The sequence below is a fragment of the Anguilla anguilla genome, chromosome 5, assembly GCF_013347855.1.
Source record: "Anguilla anguilla isolate fAngAng1 chromosome 5, fAngAng1.pri, whole genome shotgun sequence".
Taxonomy (NCBI): Eukaryota; Metazoa; Chordata; class Actinopteri; order Anguilliformes; family Anguillidae; genus Anguilla; species Anguilla anguilla.
Genome location: NC_049205.1, coordinates 9,046,271 through 9,067,343, shown reverse-complemented (window position 1 = coordinate 9,067,343; position 21,073 = coordinate 9,046,271). Strand labels below are relative to the sequence as shown.

General features: G+C 39.0%; 1 protein-coding gene and 1 long non-coding RNA gene across 2 annotated transcripts; both read left to right on the top strand.

Annotated features, from left to right (window-relative positions):
* Window positions 1-300: 300 nt before the first annotated feature.
* LOC118227949 lies at window positions 301-4,430 on the top strand. Its single transcript, XR_004765387.1, has 3 exons — window positions 301-430; window positions 3,790-3,863; window positions 3,985-4,430. It is a non-coding gene; the product is annotated as an uncharacterized LOC118227949 (long non-coding RNA).
* A 15,106-nt stretch (window positions 4,431-19,536) lies between these two features.
* LOC118227945 (probable ATP-dependent RNA helicase ddx42) lies at window positions 19,537-19,886 on the top strand. The gene is made up of 2 exons (XM_035419045.1): window positions 19,537-19,774; window positions 19,811-19,886. The coding sequence occupies exons 1-2, from the start codon at window positions 19,563-19,565 to the stop codon at window positions 19,884-19,886; spliced, it is 288 nt and encodes a 95-aa protein (XP_035274936.1). The 5' UTR covers window positions 19,537-19,562.
* The last annotated feature ends 1,187 nt before the right edge of the window (window positions 19,887-21,073 follow it).

Genomic DNA, 21,073 nt, shown 5'->3' with positions numbered 1-21,073 from the left:
AACTGTTTATCTCCCTCAGATCAAGAATTTTGGCATTTTGGTGTGTCACTTATCTTCCGGCAAGGCAGCATCGGAGAGCACAGCTGCCGGGTAAAGAGAACAAAGCATTTTCTGTAAGTCACAGGGTGTGGCAAGCAAAATCAACAAGGAAAGATTATTCATGAGACCCGGTCTATTTTTGTCTTTTTCCCATTTGCCAATGTGTGTCAACATATTTAGGTTTTCTGCCATTTGACGTCATTCTGTCATGTTATAAGTATGGAAGGACTGAGGCATGTATTTCACAAGCACAGAGGGAGTTTTAGAGGAACATCAACACAAAGAGAGTAAAAGCTTCAGCTTCACCATCATTTCAGTTGAAAACCAGATAGAACGCAAGCAACTATATTAATATACTTATTTATATGCCTCAAAGGGATCTCAGGACAAGGTAAGTGTGAATATACATGCACACACACACACACACACACACATATATATATATATATATATATACATATATATATATTAGTGCTGTCAATCGATGAAAATTTTTAATCAAATTAATTGCATGATATGCTAATTAATTAATAGAATTAATCGCATATATCAATATTTTCTTGGAAAAGCCCCCAAATGAAGATATTTCAACTCAAAAACATTACATTATTGTGGCATATGAGTAAAGCATTGAATAGACATATCAAAAAGGGCATTAGAAATCAATAAATTGTTTTATTTCCATTCATTTTTCCAAATGCATGTCTTTTTATCATTGAACATAAGCCTATCACTTAGCCTAAAATGTGGCCATAACAGTTTTTTTCAATTGTTAACATAAGCTTATCACTTAAGCACCAATGTGGCCATAACAGTCTTTTGCTATGCATGTGGTCACTCACTCATTCACTCACGGATGACCTGAGAGGGATGTTTGGTGGGACACATGCGCAGTTGGTGCTTCATTTAGTAGGAGGCAGGTGCATCTCACAAAATCACCACTTCGAAAGATTTTTAAGCACAACTTTATCACCTAACGTTACTTTAGCAAACCCTAACATGTTAGCGTTTCGCCTACTTTAGCTAACCTACTTAGGGCGTGCAACCAATACAGATGTATGGACAACAAATACCATTACAGAGGTGAGGACATGCCATAGCTAGCTAGCTATAGAGTTAGCCAAGTTTTACTCATGACACTTTGTACAGGTGCGCTGTGGATTTGCACGGTTTCGTGCTTGTTTAACTATTTAACATACTATTTACATGCGCAACTAACGCACCACCGGTTGGACTTGTGCAACATACAGTGAGGGTGTGTTCGTAAATTCACTCCGGTGGTGTCAGTGGCACCCTGAGTGCTCTCTTGTCGTTTAGAAATTGGCACTCCCTGTTGATGCTCTGCCAGGCCTCTAGTCCTGCTCCTGCTTGTTCTTCAGTTTTGCCTTCAGCAAGTGAAATGCATGCTCAATTGGATTCATGTCAGGTGATTGACTTGGCCATTGTAGAACATTCCACTTCTTCGCCTTAAAATAGTCTTTGGTTGCTTTTGCAGTATGCTTCAGGTCATTGTCCATCTGAACCGTGAAGCACCGTCCAATGAGTTTTGAAGCATTTGGCTGAATCTGAGCAGATAATATAGCCGTATACACTTCAGAATTCATCCTGCTGCTTTTGTCAGCAGTCACGTCATCAATAAATACAAGGGAACCAGTTCCAGTGGCAGCCATACATGCCCACGCCATATCACTACCTCCACCATGCTTCACAGATGAGGTGGTATGCTTTGGATGATGAGCAGTTCCTTCCCTTCTCCATACTCTTCTCTTCCCATCATTCTGGTACAAGTTTTTTTTTTTTGGCAAACTCTAATCTGGTCTTCCTGTTTTTGAGGCTTATCAATCGTTTACATCTTGTGGTAAACCCTCTGTATTTACTCTGGTAAAGTCTCCTCTTGATTGTTGACTTTGACACAGATACGCCTACCTCCTCAAGGGTGTTCTTGATCTGGCTAACTGTTGAGAAGGGGTTTTTCTTCACCAGGGAAAGTATTCTTCTGTCATCTACCACAGTTGTTTTTCGTGGTCTTCTGGGCCTTTTGGTGTTCCTGAGCTAACCATTCTTTTTAAGAATGTACCAAATAGTTGATTTGGCCACACCTAATGTTTTTGCTATCTCTCTGATGGGTATTTTGTTTTTTTCAGCCTAATGATGGCTTGCTTCACCGACAGTGACAGCTCTTTGGACTTCATATTGAGAGTTAACAGCAACTGATTCCAAATGCAAATGCCACACTTGAAATCAATTCTAGACCTTTTATCTGCTTACTTGTAAATGAAATAATGAGGGAATAACACACACCTGGCCATGGAACAGCTGAGCAGCCAATTGTCCAATTACCTTTGGTCCCTTAAAAAGTGGGGGGGGGGGGGGGGGTCACATATAAAAAGTGCTGTAATTCCTACACCGTTCATCCGATTTGGATGTAAATACCTTCAGATTAAAGTTGAAGATCTGCACTTTGAGCTCATATTATCATTTAATTTCAGCTCCAATATGCTGTGGTAGACAGTTAAAATAACAATAATTTTGTCAATGTCCAAATATTTATGGACCTGATTCTGTTTATATATATTAAAAATATTTGTTTATTGAGTAGTCATCACACTTGTTTCTCTCTTCTGCTCTTGTCATTCAACACCTGTCAGAAGTTTGAGTATTTTTCCGTGGATATACTGAGTGATTCCATAAAGTAGAAGTTTTCAGGACTAACCATTTGACAGGATGTTAATGCTTGAAATGAGAAATGGTTATTCTTCATCGAAGTGAAGCCATTTTTCCCACTGCTGTTTTTTGAGCATTCTATATGCTACAGAGGGGACAGACTACTTTTCCAGGGAGTAGCTTCACCACAAGCTGTTATAATTATCCCAGCTCAGTTTGTCTTTCTTGAAGATTTTATTCTGTGCAGGTTGGGTTGCTAAAAATAAAAACTGAAAGGCTTTGTCACTCAAATTTCTATTAAAAAAAAAAAAAAAAAGTTTCACCATTGTGAAACATTGTGAGAAAAAAAGGAAAAAAATATTGGAACACATATACATTTGGCTAGTCTGAAAAAAATGTTTATTGCTTATTAGTGTTCATTCTATGACTGATAAGAAGCTACACTTGTAGAAATATCTTTTTCACAGACCTTTTTGTTAGCCTCACAAAAGACTTGGTGTCTCCAGGCTAAGCAGAAGCTAGATATCGAGAAGTACTTTGTTCAGGTTCTTTTAAAACTGATTCTTGAAGTGGATTGGAGAAGCTCCTTGATGTAGAGTTCTGTCATCAGAATGAGGGGCCCTTTAGCAGTTTTAAAATCCAGTTTGCGGCTGATTCTCTTGAGGCTGAGTCATTTTCCACACGGAGTCATTCGTGTATAGACTAGTTCACTAGGATTAAATTAAGAATTAAGTGACCGCAGAAACCATAGCTGAATGACACAGCCCTGTACATGGTTCTAGATTGCAGGTAAAACTACATCTTCAATAGGTTTAATGACCGGCTCCCATAATTGAACTTTTTTCAAATTGTTTTCAGTTATTTCATAATTATAATTTAGTTTTCTTCCATCCTAATTGTGAAATGAAACATAAGAATGATTTAAATGATCTAAACAATTAATTGAGCTGAATGTCAGTTGTTTGAATTTCCTATTCATTTAGTTTATTTCTTGTTTTCTTGAACTGATAACATTAGTTCTTATCTCTGAAATGATGCTTATATTGATGACTACATTGACTAATTGTTTTATTTTTTATTTTTTAGATTCACTGTATCAATTTCAAAAGATAAATTTAAGATGAAAGGACGAAACCTGATTCTATTGTTCCTTTTAATTGGTAAGTGAATTGGTAAATCCATATATAGCACATAAATAGTGAATGGTGATAATAAGATTTTTCTTTATAGTAAATTATAATGTTAATAAATAATGAAAATATTTTTTTACTCTTCCAACAGCAGCTTCTGCTACAACTGTAGCTCCCACCACAACTGCACCTCCAACAACTGTAGCCCCAACAGCAGCTCCAACAACAACTGTAGCCACAACAACAGTAGCTCCAACAACAACTGTGGCCACAACTAAAGCTGCAGCCCCCACTACAACTGCACCTCCAACAACTGTAGCCCCAACAACAGTAGCTCCAACAACTGTGGCCGCAACAACAGTAGCTCCAACAACTGTAGCTCCAACAACAACTGTGGCCAAAACTACAACTGCAGCCCCCACTACAACTGCAGCCCCAACAACAGCAGCTCCAACAAAAACTGTAGCTGCAACAACTGCAGCCCCGACAACTGTAGCTCCAACAACAACTCTAGCCGCAACTACTGCAGCCCCTACAACAACTGCAGCCCCTACAACTGCAGCACCCACTGCAACTGCAGCCTCGACAACTGCAGCCCCCACTGCAACTGCAGCCCCGACAACTGCAGCCCCCACTGCAACTGCAGCCCCAACAACTGCAGCCCCTACTGCAACTGCAGCCCCAACAACTGCAGCCCCTACTGCAACTGCAGCCCCGACAACTGCAGCCCCCACTGCAACTGCAGCCCCAACAACTGCAGCCCCTACTGCAACTGCAGCCCCAACAACTGCAGCCCCTACTGCAACTGCAGCCCCGACAACTGCAGCCCCCACTGCAACTGCAGCCCCAACAACTGCAGCCCCTACTGCAACTGCAGCCCCCACTGCAACTGCAGCCCCGACAACTGGAGCCCCTACTGCAACTGCAGCCCCTACTGCAACTGCAGCCCCCTCTGCAACTGCAGCCCCTACTGCAACTGCAGCCCCCACTGCAACTGCAGCTCCCACTGCAACTGCAGCCCCGACAACTGGAGCCCCTACTGCAACTGCAGCCCCTACTGCAACTGCAGCCCCCACTGCAACTGCAGCCCCTACTGCAACTGCAGCCCCCACTGCAACTGCAGCCCCAACAACTGCAGCCCCTACTGCAACTGCAGCCCCGACAACTGGAGCCCCTACTGCAACTGCAGCCCCGACAACTGCAGCCCCCACTGCAACTGCAGCCCCAACAACTGCAGCCCCTACTGCAACTGCAGCCCCCACTGCAACTGCAGCCCCGACAACTGGAGCCCCTACTGCAACTGCAGCCCCTACTGCAACTGCAGCCCCCACTGCAACTGCAGCCCCTACTGCAACTGCAGCCCCCACTGCAACTGCAGCTCCCACTGCAATTGTAGCCACTACTGCAACTGCAGCCCCCACTGTTCCAGCCACTGGTACCGGTATGTGACAAGTCAAGCAATATGATGTTGTATTAACAGCAATCAGTCTTTTAATGTACCCCTTAATGATCAAATGACAAATGGAAGATGCACAAGCTAATCATGCAGAGAATGTTATTATAGTATATATATCTCTATAGTAAATTATCTCTATTAGAATATTAGAATATCTCTCATTTGGAAATGTGAGATATTCTTAATTTCTCCTTCTCTGCATTTTGAGTTTTCCAGTGGAATTTTCCATAAACCCCTCTCCTCCTCCTTCCTTTGCCCTCACAGGCTGTACTCACTTTTAAGAAAGGAAAATTCACTTGTAGCTTTTTGAAATTTTATTCAGTAAATACTGCTGGAGCATAGAAAAGTCACGGTTGTAGATCTGATGATGGCACCGCCTTAAAATGTATGCATTCTCTCTCTCGACCATAGCTCAAACCACTAGCACCAGGGCACCTACTGCACGTCCAACATCACCACCAGTGCCACCAGCCACGGTTCCATCTACCTCAGCCTCCACAAATCCACCATCAGGAGATGAGGGCGTCCTAACCCTGAATTTCAGGCTGTTTAGAACCTTTACAGAACCATTGGCAAACCAGAGCTCCAATGAATTCAAGCAGCTATCACAGAATGTAACCACGGAGGTAATCTGTCACCACTCGTCAGAATTTTGTCTCCTTTAAGTCAGAATTCAGATTTGTGTCTGGGCTAAATGACTGTATTCTTAAAAGAGACGTACAGGTTCCACTTCCCCTGTCTAATACGTGAAACCACATTCAAGAAATGAATAGCACTACAACAAGTGGAAATATCTGATAAATATTCAGTATGAATCGTAGATCAAATAATTCAAGAGATCCTACTTGCAAAAGAGAAAGATGTAATTCCCTATTTAAGATCTCAAATTCATTGTTTTGTAATGAATGCTTGGATCTCACCAAAGTCACTTGGCCATATGTAATAAGATGCAGAAACAATGATATTAATCACTGAGTGAAAAGTCATTTTAAGTTGCTTTATCAGGCTCAAGTTACTTAACACTGTGTGCCAGATAAATTTGGTGCCAGATAAATTCGGGAAGGTTTGTTTTGGTTTGATTCAATTACATCATCCATTATAGTGGTCACATGACTAAATGCATTTGACTAAATGCAGGGGAGCCCTTGGATTCAATAGACATTTGCCCTTAACTTTGCCACTTCTTTTTGTGGATGTGTTACATGTTTTGGGTGAGATTTTTCCTGCTACTACGCGTGGTTTGACACCCAGAATGCTCATGCTATCCACCATTTAATGATATCTTGTGTTTTCATTGCATTTACTTAATTATTCTATACTTAAAACATATTTTATGGCTGTTACTTTTCCTAAACTGCATGCATGTATATGTTCTGACCTTTTTTTTTTTTTTTTACACAGTTGAATCGTGTGTACGGGAATGCCTTTGGGCGAAGATACCGCCGGAGTAATGTTGCACGTTTCAGGTAAGAGTGAATACAGCCATTACCGTGATGATGGGTTACCAGGGGAGTTGAAGTTTGTGGAGCTGGTTGGGGGTGGGGGGGTCTGGACTAGAATGCTTGTTTTGGGAAGGAGGCCCACAGAGACTGCATTTGCACAGGGCCCAGATGCTTCATGATACATTCATGTGGGTTACTGCTGCAGTTACTGCCCCAGAATGAGATATTGATATTCATGCTGTTCCCGCATTTTCTACTGAGTTGCTTTGAGATTGTGGTGCTAGAAGGACCATGCGAGCATGGTGCTTTATAGGAAAACATTTCTCGTCTAACCTGCCTAACTTTCTCTTTCCCTTCCTTCTGCTCTTTCCTTTCGTCCCCCTTTTCTCTTTGTCTTTCCCTCACCACCACTCTTTCTCTCTCTCTCTCTCCCTCTCCCTCCCTCTCTCTCCCCCCTCCCTTCACATGAACAGCCGTGGATCTTCTTTCCCCCGCGCAGATACTGTACAGGTGGAGACAAATCTGATCTTCCAGAACAAAACTGTTGTTCCAAACGCTGACCAGGCAGCAACAGTCCTCAGGCAGTCCATTAATAATTCAACCGCCAATCTAGATGCTGTTCCAGGCAGCATTAATGCCGGTTAGTCCTTCACTTTTCATTCAATCATACTTGTTTGCCCCTCTTCCATGCAGTGTCAAATAAGCAAACTTGGAATTGTTCTGGAGTATTATTATTATTATTATTATTAATAATATATTTAATGTTGATACATTTTTGTGTTTTTGCTAATAGTATTGCCTTGCACATTAAACTTAATCTCTGGGCTGATCACACAAAATCATGATATATATGATATATTCATATACTACTACTACTGCTACTAATAATAATAATAATAATAATAATAATAATAATAATAATATCCATCACCTCTCTGAGTAGTACTTACATCTTTCGACTATTGGGTTAGAGGTGGCACATGGCTGTTACTGCAGACATTAATTTATCAAATGCATGTTTTCATCATTTTCTTTAGTAATGCAACCTGTCTTTGATATTTATTTGTTTTCGCACAAAAACACTCATTGTTCTACTTTTGTCTTAAAACAGAAAATCCGAACACTCCCACAACAACAACTATCAGCGCTACAACAAGCGGTGCCATGGCAACAAACAAACCCCAAGAAGTCATCACTTTTCTGTTTCCTCTTATTCTGGTCATTTACTCTCTGTCAACAGACACGAAGCTGCCTCATTTTTAGCCAGAGAAATACCAGCCTTTATGATTTTGTACCCTTGGTGCTACTCTATGATGGCTAATTTGATTTCTGGAAGAGTGCCTCTCTAGACTAACATTCAGCTTGCTCGTTATGATCATCACTTCTACTACAACGAAAAGAGCTTTTAAACTTGGAAGCCAGACATACAAAAAAAAAAACTGCTCCTTTGTAATGTATTTCTTCTTACCTCATGATAAGTCTAAACTGTCCTTGTGTTCTTAGATTGTTACATACTGTATCTTTGAACTAATTTGAAAAACGTGAATGATGTGATATGCGATTGCTCAACATATTTATTTAAATAAATGTTATTCAGATAAATTTATGTGTGGCTGTTTCTTTTAGAGAACTAAAGGCACTTGACTGTCATCACCTATGAAATGTATAGCGTATACATATAGCTTATACATAGAGGTCATTTAATGGTCATTTTATTCACAAAATATTTTGTGCTGGTATTTTGTGACTTAGAACAATGTGTGCAGTGGCCACATCGATAAAAACCAGAGGGAAGATTTGACAGCCAATTCGTCGGCCATTGTCGGCAACATAACGTTTTTTACGATGCCATCTTTGATGTTGCGAGGTCACCTGAAGCAAATCTGAGGGGGGTTCATAGAAATATTTTAATTTTAACGCCCATGTGTATGACAGGCTAGCTTCCCCCTTTAGGAAGGAGGAAAACATAAATCACAATGACAAATTATAATGGCCCCCCATGTTTTGGTGAGATCTGGACATCCTCCCATTGGACCCCTCCATTGGAAGTAAATTTCCATTGCCCCAGTGCAGCGATGGGGATAGTCTTGAGTGGCAGTGGTGTTTTTCATATTAGACAATATTCCAAATGCGTGATGCACTGTGGCTATTACATATTCCTGCACACTCATTTTGACAGAGTAAAATTTTATCCCTAATGCACTGGTCATGTCCTCATCCCAGCATTCTACATCTGGCTCCTTAATCATTCCCAACATTGCCTATGCCTGGTTGCCTAGGCATTTCCTTTTCATTGCTTGTTTTTGACTATATAAGAGAAACGGAATCTCAGATTACCTCCCAGATTCAGGCTACATAAAGGTTAAATCTTGACAGACATAAATAAATAAATCACATATTTATTAAATGATATTTATAAAATGTATATTATAAAACTATTTAAACATTTTGACACAGCCACAATGAAGCTGTTCACGTGTAAAGAAGTCGTGTGGATGGAGTTCCCGGTGAAAATGCACTGCAGCCTTCGATAATGCTTTGGGAATGGAGATCATTGGCAAATATTCATATTTTTGAAAGTGAAGGCAGAACACATAAATTTTAACAAACAATTTATTGCAGTAGTTTTGTAGTTGGCAATGATTTTTTGTTCTGGCCCTTATTTACTTGCAAGTCTATTGAGTTTCCACCACATTAAGCAATAATTAACTTTACTAAAACATGCAAGAAAACACCAACCCATCAGAAAATAATCTACATAACACAAAGGGCCTATGTGCACACTTTGTGTACATCACTTGAACGCAATATTTTATTTAAAAAATTAATTCTAGTAAATAAGTAAATAAGTAAGTAAATAAGGGCCAGAACAAAAAATCATCATATAGTGAATACATTCATTGAACTAAACTTTGTGCTGTGAGTACATGAAGAAGTTAAATTTTAACAAGGTAGAATCTTATAGGTAGAAAAATACCTATAATACCTTTTTTTCTCAGACACAAAAAAATGAACATATTAGAATGCACTGCAGTTATAAATAATTGATAAATTATAAATAAGAAATGCAATATTCCACAAAAGGATACAATGCAGACTATATGTATGAAGTGCCTTCAAAAAATATCAACTTTACAGACCGTAACTTTCTGTTACGTGATGTTTTTATCAAGCATTTTAGCCAATGTGAAGCATCTTCAATCATAGGGACTGCAATAGTGTTGACAGCAGGTTTCAAATTGGATTGTAAGGTTCTGAGGAATTAGTCTAGAAACGCTCATCAGCAGCTCGGGGAAGTGACCTCAGCAGCTTTTAAAATGCATAGACAGTACCAGACAAATACCTCTATTTGCTTGTATTGTATATTTTAAGGCAGATGCTATTAGCACCCAGGTGTCCGTAGCCAACAATGCTATTTTCACCCGGGTGGAATAGCCAATGTGGCTATTTACACCCGGGTGTATATAGCATGGCAGAGACAAGCACCCAGGTGCCCGTAGCCAACAATGCTGTTTGCACCCGGGGTGGAATATAGCCAATGTGGCTATTTACACCCGGGTGTATATAGCATGGTAGAGACCAGCACCCAGGTGTCCGTAGCCAACAATGCTATTTGCACCCGGGCACACATTAAATACTGTATGTGTAAATGTACTGTATGTATATTTTAGAAACAGCATCAGAGTCCTGATCTGCTGCACCGCGTAAGGGACAAAGGTGAGGGGGTGTTTCCATGAGGCCGGACCAAGTCTGACAGTCTCTGCCACCCAGTAGCGGGCATCAGGGACCACCACATGGACTCACATTAACTCCGATCCCAAGTCGTAGCATGCTGTGCTTCAGAACCGGGACTTACAAACTTGTTAACACAACCTGTAAGTGGCCAGAGCCACAGCTTGTTGGGCTTTGTGGAGCCGAGGGGTGGGGGGTGAGGGGGCTGTGTGTAAATAGCCAAATAGCTGCCGTGTGACTATTCTCACCCGGGTGCAAATAGACACACCGATATTTTAACTGCCGGATGATCCACAAGCTGAAAAACACGAATAAGCTGCATAATCATTCGTCCTGTTAGCAGCAGCACCACCTGGGGGTGGCACTGGAGCCTATGGCAGCGTTCATTGGGAAAGAGGCAGGAATACACACTGGACAGGCCGCCAATCTATCACAGGGCAAAGGGACATTCAATAAAAATAAAAAAATAAAAAACAAAATCTTTACACTACAACATGTTTTTGTTATCCAACGCACTTTTTTCTGCTGGGCCTAAACAGGCAAAATATGCACTGCAAGAACTTCAGTTTTATTTTCTTACTCCACGACTGCATAGTGGAATTCACTGGTTTTATTTTCTTGGACCAATTCCATAACTGTTCTCTGTGATGTTGTTGGACAGGTTGTCCGGCATGTTTTGAGCAAAACTCAAATACCGTGCCAAACAAAATAAATAAATAAAAGATGAAGGAAAAAATACCCACACTTAAGTTTGGTTAAGTACCTATGTCAAAACATTGTTTGTTGTTCAAGAGCTCACAGAGGTAATGTGTTCACAGTTGGTGACCAGAGCAACAAAGTGTCTCCTATACACTGACACAGGGGTACATCTCTGCGAGGACCAGTCAATGTATTGATCATATGCAGTTCTGGGGTAACACTGTAATCGGGTTCCCTCCAGGGCATAGGTTCACCAGCTGGAAGTGCAGCTGCTTCAAGATAGCTGTTTGAGTCAGTGTCCAGATAAAGCCTATTGTTATTTTATATAAATAATAGTCATAGTCTGGGATATTTACACTAACCAGATGGAGTAACCTTAGTTAAGGCTCCCTGGGATAGATCTTAGATTCAGTACCCGGAAAAACATATCTTTCTGGTTAAAGTTGCTTTTTCATGGTTCAGAAACATTATTTGCAAGATTCCCAGATGAGTAGCACCTTTACCTGCTCGGGTAGACGGTCTTAACGTCAGTGAACAAATAGATTAATGCGGTAGATAGTCTTGCCCTCCGGGGTACAAGCCTTAGCACACCCCAGTCAATACACGTATATGCAAATCCATAATCACACAAACATCCACATTACAGGTTAATGGAGTCAGATAAACGTGTCTTCTTCCCTGCGACCATGTCTAATATTAATAGTCATGGAGAGCAGACATTTTACTGTATTTGTATAACTTTGCATTTCCTCTCGCGCTCTCTCTCTCTCTCTCTCTCTCTCTCTCATGTAGATTTGAATCTGGGAACTGAGAGGAATTGTTTGGGTGTTGTATGGTATGCAGGTGCATAACACATAACCAGTGGTTTTTTCTCATTCTTTTGTAGATCTTTGTTGCCTTCATCTTGTGATTTCCTGCTATGCCAGAGAACCAGTACAATCAGTCATGTGTCCTTGGGATCATATGTCCCAGGTAATAAATAATAAGAAATTAGTAAGTAAATGAATAAAAAAGGAGATTGGGTATGAATGGGAAACTAGCAGAATAATAATAAAATAATGCAACCACACCTGATTGCAGAAGCATTTGTGTAGCCTACCCATTCGCCGGTGCAGCTCCAGCATCAAGAAACTGTGCGGCTCTTGATGAGTTTTAATGCATGCTAGGCCACACTCAACAATGTCACTCCGTCTAAAATTAAGGAGTGTTTCTCATATAAACTGTTCCACTTCACATTGGCTGGGATTCAATCAACATTTGCCCTCTTATTGCTAAATTGAGTCATAAATATGCTAAGTCATAAATATGGAACACTAAGTAATAATTATGAGACACGCAGTCGTAAGTTAGGACTTTGTGTCCCATAGTTATGACTTGCTCCCTGCGTGGAGTTTGCCCGTTCTCCCCGTGTTCGTGTGGGGTGTTCCCCTGGTACTCCGGTTTTCTCCCCACACCAAAATAGGTCGGGTATACTCCTACCACTGCCCTTGCTCACGGTACTGGGCTCAGAGCCTCGCATTTTTGGTCATATTGGCAGGCTCAATTACACCAGGCAAGAGCAATAGGGCACAGAAAATTATTTGAATCCAAAACAAATACGTATTTGACCCAGGTCTGGGACCTACACAATCTATCAAGACATGTAAAAACCTCACTCCTCACATACAGGGGGAGGATATGAAAGGGCAACAGGAGTTTTTCGATTTTTTGCAAATGCATTTGTGACCTATGCAATGTGTGTAATTCCCTTAATTGCTGCTTGAAGTTATATCTGAAGATGTAATTGTTACAAAGTAAAAATTGTTCTCTTGATCTCATACCTTGGTCATGCATAGAGCATCACAGCACTATGGCTCTGGCAAAAATCCAGGCATTATACACCTGGAAGTAAGTTGGTTATTGTTGTGATGTCATGTTGATTTGTCTTATATACTTTGGATGAGGGTCTGTCCCTTCCTCTCTACACACTTTTAGCTTTCCTTTGCTTTGGTAAGGACTTTTTCTCATATTTATCCTCTGAGCTCAAGTCAAATTTCCAAATATTACTTTACTGTTACCATATTTTTGGAGGGCACTGATTAAATTATTGAAATGGAAAATGCTTATCATTCATTCAAGTGATGCCATATTGCCCTTATCTTATTTGTTTTTTGAGCATTCGTTTTGCTAGAGATGATTCTTGTTAAATGAAGGAATGGACATACCTTACCTATTGATAATTATGGCTCTGCACTATATGATCCTCAAATAAAGTAGCATGCCAACCACATTAACCTGATAAATCTATATATTGTAATATGAAGATAATTTTAGATATTGAATCCATGGTTCGGTGAATAGGTTATTTGCATATCTACAGTATTTAAAGAAAAATGATGATTAAAAACGTCAAAATAACAAAGTGAATGGCAAATTCTCTTGGCTGGGAGCTCTTTCAAAATCACACACAGTGTTATGATATGATGCCCAGATGCCCTGTTGATAACGCGTGATTCCAGCCGTCTGTTTCACAAATGTTTTGACCCGTTTGACCTTTCATACTGGAAAAGGAAGCAAGGAGAGGAAGCAAGGAGGTAAACAATAATAAGAAAAAGAATAAGAATAAGAATAAGAATAAGAATAAGAATAAGAATAAGAATAAGAATAAGAATAAGAATAAATATAGCTGCATGGCAGAAATTGACCGGGTTACACTGAATGACAAGAAATGGACAAAACGGATCATAAAGGCTAAATTATTTGATTAGTCCAGAGAAGCGGGACACCGGGCTGAGCCTTAGACTTATTATAGTGCCCCCTATGGGCCAATCAGTGCCACTTTTGGTGTCAAAGATAGGTGTGGCCTGGAATATCTGTGGGTCAAAATGGACAAAAGTTACCAGTTCTTAGATGAGCCATTGGACAAAATAAGAGAGAGAATGCAAGGCATCATGGGAAATTGATTGTTTGCTTTGGCCAAAAATTGAAACGGTTGTATTTTCTTCTAATATCAAGATATCACCACGGCACTTGCTGTTGCGTGGCATTTTTTTAAATATAAATTAAAATTAATCCAGAACAATGTGAGGAACAGTAGACTATAGGGCAGGAGAGACTGAATGGGTTGACTATACTTTATTTAGCGCATCAGAGCCCGGTAGCGTCACAATAATCAGGAGGACACGAGAAAACACTGGGGGGAAAATAGTGGAACAACTATAGGGAAATAGTGGAAAAAATAGCAAGGCAACGCACAACGCAAGGCTAGTTGGATTCCCAACAAATGAGTGAGCAGACAACGCCTTTTTAAGGGGATTGGTGTGGGACTTCTGATGGGGTGCTGTGCCAGCCTGATTTCTCTCTCTCTCTCTCTCTCTCTCTCTCTCTCTCTCTCTCTCTCGCTCTCTCTCTCTATTCATTTATTTATTTATTTATTTATTTATTTATGTCAGAACCCAAAGAACAATCGGATTTTGACAAGATTAGGATATTTTCAGGATAGCATTCAGCCATACAAAATCAGCTAAGAAAAGTTTTAGGGACTTCATCAAACTGCTGGGGAAGCACAGAATCATCTCAAATGTGATTGTATGCTTTAACATTAAGAGTAGCCTTCACTGGAACTAAGGGATCTAGACCAAACCATGGATTTTATGTATGGTCATTGGTCATTATATATATAATTAATTTAGTTGTGTTATCTAAGTTGTGCGGCTGGTATTGTCTTTTAAATTAATACCAATAATATCAATAATTATAATGCTGCTTCTTAATCAATCAAAAAGTTTTTTTCATTGTCAGGATAAGTTATTTGCCCTGTTTTTGTGAAGGTGCTGCTTTTTTGAATGCTTTGGTTTATTTGGTTGTTTGTCATTTTACCATAACTACTTATTTCAAGTATACACAAATCAAGGAAATGAAAATTGAAACATGTATTATTATTATTATTATCATTATTGTTGTTGTTGTTGTTGTTGTTGTTGTTTATGTATCTATTTATATTTTTCTCTATGGTCACAATCATCTGCATTCACTTTGATCACCTGTGTCAGGGTGTTGGCTTGGAATTGTTACAAGGAAATAAACAACACTCATGAAACCAGCTGAGGTATGGCAAGGACTTAAAGAATTCACACACCCTAACCTCTAAAACATATTTGCATGTTGAGAAGGCCTTTGTATCCTGGAATAACCTATATATCACCCAGTGCTCCTCAAAGGTATGAGCAACCTTGACAAAGATGAGCAAAAAAAGGAGGCATTAAATGTAGGAAATGAGTAAATGCATTGTACACTCAAAAAATTGGAAAAATTATACAACTCTCTGTTATAAAAAATAAATTATGTTTTATAACAGAGAGTTCAACAACTTTATTCTCAAAGGACCAGTTCAGCGAAGTCTAGTGAAGGTATGCAATTCTTTTTTTTTTTTCTTCTGACAATTCATTGTTAAAAATAAACCCCCAGTAATTCATGATGGGAATTATTTTTTTTTCCTCTTGCCTCAAGGGAAATTGTAGTCCGTCCAATGTTGTGCAACACTCACTGACGCAGAGCTAATCTAGAGCGCGTGGTATGCACATGTGTGCGTGTGTGGAATGGTTTGCATATTAAAACAGCCAACACTTTGGCAATCCCTCCCTTTGTTCAGAGTGGCACTTTTTTGTTGTTGTTTTGTATTAATAGAGCTATGTCAAACACAATATGACGATCATGTACTTAATCCTTTTGTGTGGCCTGTGTGGCAATGTGCTTAAAGTGTGCTTAAAGTCTTAAGGACTGTTTTGTTATACACCCTTTCAACAAGATTGCTAATTGTTACCATTTAGTAAAGCTAGTATAGTAATTTAGTCTCTGCGTAGGGTCTGGATCTTTCTTGTAAGTTAATCACATTATGCCCACTCTTTCATATTGTAGTCTGCAGATGTTATCTGAATCTAGTGTTATCCAGGGGGGGATGTCGCTTCAAAATTCTGTAAAAAATATGTCTTAATATCATTGATCATCAATGTAGTTATTTACCATGATCCAAACAAACAAACACATTTAGAAACGGTATAGCATTGACAGAAAATTGTGTTGTTTTTTTTCTTTTTTTCTTCCATCATAATAAAAACTAAACTAAAATTACTACAATGGCAGGAATGCCTTGCTCGGCCAAGCATCTGATTGACAGCCGCTTCCATGGCAACGAGACGGACGATCAGACCTTCAGTTTCTGTTTTGACCGGCTTTGGGGAAAGCAATGTGCTACATGTTGTATGACTTGATTCGTATGACGTCGGATGAAATTTCAGAACACCTGTCCTGCAGGTGCCACAGCCACACGCGTACTGTAGGTTTAAGGGGAGACAGGGAGGGGGTGTTACCCCAATATATTCAAATACATAAGGGCAAGCACAAAATCAAACCCTTCGCAAAATGCCAAAGCATGCAGGTCATTAAAAGGAGATGCGAACTACGTGTCCATTCCATTAAAAAATTTTTAATTTAAATTAAACATTTTGAAGTTGCCAAAGCTCTCCATTCCCAAAGCATTATCAATGACTGCTGTCCGTTTTCACCTGGAACTCTAACCACATGACTCTCCCTTTGTAAGGTTTCCTTGTAGGTGTGCCAAAATCTATTAATAAATTTTTGAATGAATGTCTGTCGTAATTATGTCTGCTATTATTTAACCCTTGTGCAGTCAGGCAGGTGACCTGAGGCTTCATTTTTTTTTTTTGTAAAAACCCAGGGAGACCCAATGAGATGCTGAGGTGATTAGGTAGCCAGATGTAGAATGCCTGGATGATAATTTGACCAATACATTGAGGATAAAATTGTGCTCTTCCAATTGGTGTACAGGGATACTTAATAACCATAGAGAGTCACCAGTGTGGTATATTGTCCCATCTGAATGACAACACTGACGCAGCGAACTATCACCATCACTGCACAGGGGCAATTGATGTAATGCAGCTATTTACTTTCAATGGAGGAGTCCTATGGGAGGAGCGACAAGATCTCACCAAAATATGGGGGGTCGTTATAGATTGTCTTTGTGTTATATATATATATATATATATATATATATATATATATATATATATATATATATACTATATCCTTTTATTGTAAATCTGTTTGGCAATGTAATATCGGAAGAATGGTTTGTAACTCGAAGAACGTGGGTCTGTTTTCTAGATGGGGCCATATCGTTGTACCTGTTAGCAAGTCGCTAAACTTCAACTGATTCAGTAAATATCCAGTATTATAAATAAAAATGTATACTAAAACCAATATATTTTACCTGGATATGAGTGAGTGCTTAATGCCCCAAGTTTGACTTAGCATAGGTTAGGTCAGAATAATGTTCACTGTGTGAACTGGACTTTGTGTTCTTGGCTATGAATAACTGTACAAAATGAGTATTGTACTTTATCAAACCTGTGTTTTGTAGTTGTTCCAATGACCTTGATATATACCTTTGTACGTCACTTTGGCTAAAACCGTCTGCTAAATAAATGTAATATAATGTAATTTAATGCCTAAATGTAAATGCAAATATTCCGTCCTCCATTGTTTTGTCATAAGTAGACGGTATACTGCTCAAATGCTGGCGCTAAGATAGATGCAAAGCTAACTGTCTCCATTAACTCATGAATTTGGCATTTTGATGTGTCACTTCTCTTTCGATAAGGAACAATCAGAGCGTACATCTTTGAGTGCATTTTGTACAAGTCACAGGGCATGGTCAACAAGGCACAAAGCACAACAAAGAGTTATTTTAGTCTTCTTTTATTTCCACCTGTTGCCTATGTATGTTGAAATATTCACGGTTTTCAGTCATTTTACGTCATTTGTCATGTTATAAATGTAGGGGGTCTAAGGCATGCATTGCAATTACAGCTGGAGCTTCAGAGGTCCACCACCAAAGAAAGTATATGCTTCATCTTTACAGTAATTTAAGTTGAAAACCTGATTGCCACGTAATATTAATATACATATTACAAGGTAAGTGTCAATATATTTGTTATAATGTAATCCTGTTATTGAGAAGTCATCACAGTAATTTTCTCACTTCTGTTCTTTTAATTCAACATCTGTCAGAAATTTGAGTAGTTTTCCATGGATATACTGAGTGACTGGATATACTGAGTACAAGTTTTCAGGTACAACCATTTGACAAGATGTTAATTCTTGAAATTCTTATCATTCATCCAGGTGAAGCCATATTGTCATTAGCTGTTTTTTGAGCATTTGATTTGCTACACATGTTCCTGATGAAATGGAGGAAGAAACAGGCCACTATTGTAGAGAGAGGGGCTTTTCCACATATGTTTAGAATTTTCCCAGCCAAATTTGTCTTTTCATGCTAATAAGAAACAGTTGAAATACTTTGTATCTTTGATTTAAATCGCACTCAAATTTGTATTAAAAATAACATTGTGAAACATTATCAACAAGGACACAGTGCCATGTTGCAAAGCACAATGAGTGCTAATAGCTCCTCCATGTGGAGAGTCTTAAACCTGCTAAACATGAGTGAATGAGTGAATCACAAGCCAGGTCCATGAGGTGCTTTGCATCTAAAAATAAGAAAACTATTCTTGAAAACAAAGTGACATTTGGCCAGGCTGAAAAAAAAAAATCAAGTTTCTTGTTTATTCGTATTCATTCTATGACATTCGATGAGAAGCTGTTAGCCGCGGGAGCCTAGGCCTAAAACTTGATTAAATCATGTGCACCAAACATGTATTCAAATGTTAACATACCTTAATGCACATTCACAACTTCAATAGCAAGCTACAGCACAAACATTAGCGATTCCATTCAGCTGTATATTAACCCCAATGTGCTCCTATCCTCATCTATACATAATTGAAAGGGGCGCTAGGAAAAGTACTCAGGCCTTGTTCAGAAACCTAGACATTTTGTGAAGAGAGATATACGGAGCTTAGTGTCTTCAGGCTCAGTAAAAGGAGACACTGTGGGGGGCATTTTAAAACTGATTCATTAAAAAGTGGATAGGAGAAGGTCCTTGATGTTTACACTGGTGCAGTGAGTCCACACAGCGTCATTCACGTATGGACTAGTTTACTAAAATTAATAGTGACTGCAGAAACCATGGCTGAATGACCCAGTGCTGTACATGTACTAGGTTGCAAGTGAATCTACATCTAGGCCTAATGTCAGTTATGTCAATGTCAATTGTTTTTCTAATGATGCTTGTAATTATGACTGCATTGATTCTCTTCTAGATTCCCTATATCAATTTTAAAAGATATGATGAAAGGACAAAACCTGGTAATGCTGTTCCTTATAATTGGTAAGTGAATCCATATATAGCATATAAATAGTGAATGGTGAAATTAAAATTGCTGACGATTTGTCCTTTATTTACTTTACAACAAATTATAATATTAGTTAATTATTAAAATGAATTTTTATTCCTGCAACAGCTGCTTCTGCTACAACTGCAGCCCCGACTACAACTGTAGCTCCAACTACAACTGCAGCCAGAACTACAACCGCAGCCCTGACTACAACCGCAGCCCACACTACAACTGCAGCCAGAACTACAACCGTAGCCCTGACTACAACTGCAGCCAGAACTACAACCGCAGCCCTGACTACAACTGCAGCCAGAACTACAACCGCAGCCCTGACTACAGCTGCAGCCAGAACTACAACTGCAGCCATGACTACAAGTGTAGCTCCCACAACAGCAACTGCTGGTCCAAGCTCTATTCCAGTCAATAGCACTGGTAGGTGACAAATCGTGAAATGTGCTGTTGTATTAACAACCAACAGTTGTTGAAATTGCAGACCCTGCTTCTAAATGACCTCAGGTTAATTACTGCTTAATGATTAATAGAAAAGTTCAGATACTGACTGGAAGATGCATGAACTATGGTGATGTGATGATGACATAAATCATAGCATATAATGTATTAATTTTCGCTCTCAAAAGCCGCCCACAGTACTAATTTAGCTCCAGTGGTTCTGGTATATATAGATTTAACGTTTCATTTTTGATGCTACTATTGGCTTCCATGTCCACCCTCATCCCTGGGTTGGTCATGATGTTCATACAATAATAATAATAATAAAGATAATAATAATAATAAGAAGAGAAGAAGAAGAAGAAGAAGAAGAAGAATTGTATTATTATTATAAACAGATGCATATGAGAAATTAATAGTTATATCAAGAGTAATGTGCCACATCAAAGCTAGTTTTCAAAGGAGGTAAGAACAACTTTGGTGATGGATATAATTATAATATAATTACAATTGATATAATAAATTGTAATTGATATAATAAATTATAAATTATTAATAATAATATCCATCACCAAAGTTGTTCTTACCTCCTTTGACAATTAGCTTTGATGTGGCACATTACTCTTGATATTAATTTCTCATATGCATCTGTTTTCATTGTTTGTTTGTCTTTTGTTTTTTAATGCAACCCGATTTTGATATGAATGTATTGTCAATAAAGTTTGTATCTTTCAACTTTTGTCTTAAAACAGAAATTCTGAACACTACCATCACAACTACAACAACGGTCAGCACTACAACAAGTGGTGCCATGGCAACAAACCAACCCCAGGAAGTCGTCACTTTTCTGTTTCCTCTTATTCTGGTCTTTTACTTTCTGTCGACAGACACGAAGCTGCCTCAATTTAAGGCAGATAAATAGAAGTCTTTATATGATTTAGAAACTTGTTCTTTAATATTTATTATGTTTTTTCCACTTGTCTGTTATGGATCATCTCATCTACTACACCAAAAAGCACTTATAAAACTGAAAGCCAGATAGATATACAAATGAAATGAAGTCCAAATAGTCTGAATGAAGAGCTTCTCAATCACCCCCTTTTTACAATGCCTTCTCCTTACCTCATCATTAGTCTAAATAGTTGTTTCGTTCTTTGATAATTA